Raw genomic sequence first — 6000 nt, 5'->3', positions numbered from 1 at the left:
TTCTATTGGGTGTAGAACAATAGGTGCCTGCCATGCAATGCATGGAGGCAGTACTGACTTGCTTCGCAAGTCAGTACTGCTCTCCTTATGCATTGCTATGGCATGCCCCTAATTAACGCCAAAATGTATAGATTATTTGTAGAAAGGCGTTAATTTGGTTTCACATCAAAGTTATGCGCTAACTTGTTTTGTCTGTTACATTTAATACTAATATTAATGTTTGTGGATGAAACCTGACAAGAAGAGAAATAATTAATGGGGTGGGAAAACTATTACACAGCACTGTAAGTTTCACTCCTATCATCATCTTCCTAAAACAACAACCAAAATCACTTTTGGCAAAAAGAAAAAAAAGAAGACTTATTTTAGGAAGGTGATGATATGCAGTTTATCACTCCGGGAAGAAATGAAGGACTCTAAGAATTTAGAAAAAAATGACAAAAAAATAAAAAGACAGAAAATGCAAACCACTTGATCAGAAATGAGATACTGAGGTTCGTTTGGGGGTGAGAGGATGAATGACAGCACAGGCAAACTGTAGGCTTAGATTCTGGTTTCTGCTGCGCTGGGCGGGAGCCTCGTGTGGCTGCAGGGGCAGGGCGGCACCAGCAGGTGGGAGGCCTGGGGGCGGGGTGAACAGGAGGGCGGGGCACCGCGGCCTTACCTGGCTCGGTCGCTGCTAGTGGGAGGAGGGGTGGGGGACGGGGATGCATAGAAATCCCCAGGCTGCTCGGGGATGGGAGCGTCAGCGGACGGGGTCGACGGGTGCACGTTTGGCGGAGTTGAGGATGTTTTACGCGTCGACGACGGACCCCTGCGTGACACCCAAGAAGTGTCCATCACCCTGACACCCATGCTGCAGTGGGACAGAGATGCACAGCCAATCATATGACAGGAGGGTCTGGGCTGGAGGAGGGAGCGAGTTCAAGGTTTCCAGAATGTAAATTCAGCTTTCGTCCTGACACTGAACAGCTGATTCCAACACTGAGTTAACATTAGTGAAATTAATACTTTATTTAATTCTGCAGATTCTCCTGGAAGCCAAAGGAGATGGCTTGTTCTGGGTGTTTTACCACCTTCAAAATGGCAGAAATTTTATTAGATGGTAAAATGTGTTTTTTAAAAACTCCATCCAGTGACGGTTTGCTTTCTGTAATAAAAAAAAGTGTAATTTGACAATATAAACTCTGCTGAAAGGCAGAGAATCGGGTTGATGACATCACAAGCAGCACAATTGTGTGACTTTTAAAGATTTTTAGTTTAGGATTTCAGCCATGTTTGATCCAGAGTTTGACCCTGATGAACTCCAAACTACGATCAAACTGAGGATCGTGGTGATGATGAAAATGACCGACTGTAAATGAATGAATCACAAAGTCTATTTAAAGATTCGAAAAATCAAAACATCTGAATTTCAATATCTGCTAAAAAATCCAGAACGCTTTATGTCCCAAAAACATTTAGCACCATTTATTGTTTGGTTTTGCAAAAGTTTAATTCATATCTACCAGATTAAAACATATTCCATATGTAAACTGCTGTGTGCCATATAGTGTTTGTATGAGTAGATATGAAGCCTTGTCTGGACTTAAAAAAATCCTTGCACTGCTGATTTTTGTAAGTGTAAAAAAAACTGCTACCGGCAGGGAAGATTTGATCTCAATTAGATAATTAATAGCAAAACTGCAAAACAAAGAAAAAAACTGACAAGTTGTTCTACAGATAAAGTGTATGTGAAGTAAGTTTAACTGAATTTACAGAACATTTTATGTCCAGCCAGCTTTAAGATGAAGAGAACAAAAGTCAGTGTTTCCAGGTGTGGGTCAGTGAGAAACTGAAGGGATGCATTTATGTAACCACAGAAAACAAAGTCTGCTTTGTGGCAATCAAATGCGTTGCTTTAGACACACCTGAACAGCAGAACAAATGACCGATGACCATCAGCTCCTTTAAATGTGCAGCTAAGACAAACACGACGGGACTGTAAGAGACGTAAACGAAGTCTTACGTTACCTTTGGATCTTCCTTATGCTGCAGTGTTAAAACAGAAACAAGAACCGTGAGGACATTAACAAAGACCATCAAAAATAATAAAAATAAAAAAAGTTTGACTGTTGTCTTTTGCAAATGTAAAAACCTTGAGGGGCAGAAACGAAGCAGCAGAAGAGAGGATTAGAGTAACGAGCCACAAAAAAAAGAAGACTCAAAGAACAAACGACAGTCACGCTGCGTGTAAAATATGCGCTACTCTGTTTCAATGACATCAAGTCCAGGGAGAAAATTACTGCTCTATTTCACTCTAATTAGGTCAGTGTTTCCCTGATGGATACAACATAATTTCCCCCCAAAATGAAAGGCTTTCTGCAGCTCCCAGTACATTTTCTCAAGTTTTGTTTTCCTAAGTAGGTCTGGTCACTCAAAGGTTTGTCTTTGCTTGTGCTTTTTCAACATTTAAGAATCATATCTCTTTACAGGATATTGTTGTGGCACTAGGGTTTTTATAACAATGCACTTTAAGGAAAATAGTAATAAAGCTTTTTTATTCTATGCTGTTCTATTAAATAGCTGCAAAATAACAACAACTTTGTGATTTCTCTTCTTTGGCTGCTCTATAAGCCCCCTGCAGTCCTTTTACAGCATGTTGTGTGGTGAGACGTTATTTAAACCATTTGAAAGTCTGAGGTATTTGCAGTTTTAAACTATTTGTGGACGGTTGTGGTTTCTAACCCTCACAAACAAAAGGAATCCACTCTACGCAGTAACTTTTTCAGTTTGTCGCCTTACGTCCACAAGCTTCAATGTATTTTACTGGGATTTTATGTGATCAAGAATTGCAAAATTGTAAAATAGAGGGAAAATTATACATTTTCAAAGAGAAAAGGACTCTGTAGAAAAGTGAAAGCAGGGTTAGATAATAAAACAATACTACAAACACGCATCATTTTTTTTTTAATCACTGAAAACCAGACTGCAGTTTCCTTTCTCTTCACATTTATGCACTGCTTTATGTCGGTCTGTCACATTAAAATCCCAACAGGTCATATTGAAGCCTGTGGCTGCCGATGTGACCAAATGTGAAAATGTTCAATGCGTGCGAATACTTTCGTATCTAAAGGCACTTTTGCAACTCAAATCTTTTGAAGATAAAACCCAGCAGTCTCCTTTCCATTAGTCAGTCACTGACTGAATGCGTCTTCCTCGTATCACGTTTCTTTAGAAGCCTCATTCTGGTTTTTGATGAGTGTTTTTTTTTTTCCACTGGAAGCAGAGCTCCCTCCATTGATCAGTACAGGTTTAATTAGCTCGGCTGCTCGCGGTCCCTGGGCTGCAGAGCTCAGCCTCCTCGCTGGGCCCCGATAAGACAGCGGGTGTAAGGAAGCATTAGAGAGAAAAAGGCGGTGAAAGAGAAAGAAAGCGACTGGCTGGTTTTCCACTAATCCTCCTCCGTGGCTCCCGGATTGTAGGAATGGTTATTTCACAGACTAAACTCCAGCCCCCGAACTGTCTCTTAACGGGACGAAGGCTTGAGGGCAGGTGATGCAGGGTGAGTCGCTTCTGTCCGCCTCGGGGCAAAGCAGCTTATTTACTAAGGTCATGTCGAAATCACAGGGAAACTTTCTTATTGGAGACAGGCATGAGAAATAAACTTTGTCTCATTTTTGGTCAGATTGGTGAGTAAGAATGTGAAACTTTGGATGATTGAGAGGCGGATAATGGCCTAACAACATCCGAAGTAGGATGTCATTCATTAAGGCCAGAAATTTCAGCTTTGCAACATTTTCTCTAGGTTAATTTATGTTTTAAAGCCTCATACTCTGTGATCAAAAGCTGCAGGCTTCACATTGAAACCTATAAGCTTGGTTAAAACTTTAAACCCCGCACTAATGCGGCTCCGTCTCATTCTTTTGGATCTGCAACGATGATCTCCAACGCCTTCTCTTTCCCTGCCTTCACTGCAAAGTAATAAACTGTTTCAGAGGTTGGAAAACATTCCCAGTTCACTTTTCTTTTTAATAAAACCCAAGCAAACAATCAACCCGATCTAGCAAACATCTGCTGAGGAGTAAAGCGTCAAAATGCCTCAACACATGACTGAAAATGTCATGCAACCGATCGAAGTGCACAAATGTACGGAACCAGACGTGTCTAAAATGTCGTACTGTATTGGACAACCGTTAATTTAAAGAGGCAACTAACAATTTAGCAATAAAGCTCAATGAAAAACACTGAACTGCAGAGATAGAACTGCCTCCAACAAATAAAAGATCTTTATATGATTAATTTAAATAACAGGATGTTATCAAGTCAGTTATTAACGGGGCACGTCTGTTCTGGAGATACGGCTCAGAAAAGCTCTGCAGGCAGATTTTAAACATGCAAATCTTTTTATGCTGAATAGGCGGGAGGTTGGGGGGGATCTATCTTTTTGGAAGCAAGGAGGTGGTGACATCATGCTGTGGAAATGCTTTACTTCAGCAGAGACGCGAAGGGTGATGATGGGAAGCAGAGTGAAGCTAAAACTAGCAAACCTGGAAGAGAAATGGTCAGAATCCCCAAAAGACTGGACCAAAAGTACTGTGGAATGATTTAGATCAAGGCTTATTCATGTGGTAGAAAGGCCTAGTCAAAGTTCAGACAAGACCATTAGTCTGGGAGGCTATGCATGAAAGCGTTTTCTGGTTTTATTAGTAAAAAACATAATTTCTTACACCATAGATGTATTTTTCTTGGTTTTTCCCATGAAAGTGTTTGGCTGCAGTTTGATAAAGTGTTAAAAAATCCAAGAGGCATAAATACTAATAAGCTATGTGCACACATTGAGCTGATTTGACTCGTACCCGTCTTTCTTGTAGAACTCCAGCATCATGTTGTCCGTGGCGACGCTCAGCGGCCGCCGGCTCTGGTCGTTCTGCCTCCGGTCCACCTGATCCATGTCCGGAGACGGCATGAGGCTGTAGTTGGCGTTGTGGTTGGTGTGGACTGGGCTGCCGTAGTTCCCGGTGACATTAAACTCAATTTCTAAGACAAATAAAATAAACAAAGATAGAAAAATTCAGAGATTAAACTCAGCAGGATTTAAGTTTCTGTAAAATAATTTTTTTTTTAAATCCAGCAGACTGCGCTTCATGGTCTGTCGGTTCTTTTCTTCTGACCTCCGGGGAAGAACCAGTCGGCGTGCTGGATGATGGGCTCGATGATGCCGACGATCTGAAGGGAGACGGTCGTCATCATCTCTGTGATGTTACTGCAGCAAACAGACAGGAAACACATGTAGAGGTATTCTAGGTCAAGAAAACATTTTATGAAACACTTACAAAATCGCTGAAAAAAATATTTACATAACTAAAAGATAAGAATATTTAAGAACAGTTGCTTAAAGTGGCTCGGTAATCGACCCCTTGATCTCTACTTCTCTGGTTACGGGTGAGCTGGTGTCTCACCCTTCATCGTGAGTCCACAGCAGGTTGGGGCCGAGGACGATGGCGATGTTTCCAGGCGTCATTTTGTTCACGTCCTGGTATTCAGTCAGCTTGGAGAGAAACTTGATCAAATACCTGTCAGCGGATGGGTGAAAGCATGAATTTTTCTCCAGCAGTCAGCAGAAATCCGACTACTCATCTAGCTGCCCTCACTAGACTAAATATTTAGAGAAAACCCTGCAAGAAGGAAAATCTTGAATCAGTCAGAATCTCGTCGCTCATTCCTGTTTCAAAATCTGCCTTGACTAACACAATGAAGATGAAACAAACTCACATGTCGTTGTTTATATATATATATATATATAAAGTGAGTAACTACTACAGTTCTCTGAATAATGTTTCAATGTTATTTCAGGATTTAATGTGCCGCAAAAAAGTCGAGTCAGAAGAACTGATGATTCTTGAACTCATTTGCTAACGCCAGAGAATAACTGCATTTTTGTGTTGTTGGAAACCAGTAGGTTGGTTGTGATTCATCCGAGCTGCGCTTTGCTCAAACGAACCATCCAGCGGCTCATCG

The 6000-nt window shown here is 41.2% G+C and overlaps 1 protein-coding gene across 5 annotated transcripts in view; it reads right to left on the bottom strand.

Moving 5' to 3' along the window:
* Positions 1–6000, bottom strand: part of LOC103481739 (rho GTPase-activating protein 44-like) — an 83180-nt gene that overhangs the window by 14785 nt on the left and 62395 nt on the right. For 3 of the 5 annotated variants that reach the window (XM_008437459.2, XM_017310854.1, XM_008437461.2), the window contains exons 14-18: positions 5442–5555; positions 5154–5245; positions 4839–5019; positions 2014–2031; positions 665–856 (exon numbers count right to left, since the gene is read on the bottom strand). In XM_008437459.2, coding sequence (XP_008435681.1) covers positions 665–856; positions 2014–2031; positions 4839–5019; positions 5154–5245; positions 5442–5555 — 597 coding nt within the window. The remainder of the gene's footprint in view (positions 1–664; positions 857–2013; positions 2032–4838; positions 5020–5153; positions 5246–5441; positions 5556–6000) is intronic. The other 2 variants (XM_008437462.2, XM_008437463.2) reach the window with 2 other exon arrangements.

The sequence above is a fragment of the Poecilia reticulata genome, linkage group LG19 (genome assembly GCF_000633615.1).
Source record: "Poecilia reticulata strain Guanapo linkage group LG19, Guppy_female_1.0+MT, whole genome shotgun sequence".
NCBI classification, from domain to species: Eukaryota; Metazoa; Chordata; class Actinopteri; order Cyprinodontiformes; family Poeciliidae; genus Poecilia; species Poecilia reticulata.
This window is presented reverse-complemented; position numbering and strand designations above follow the sequence as displayed.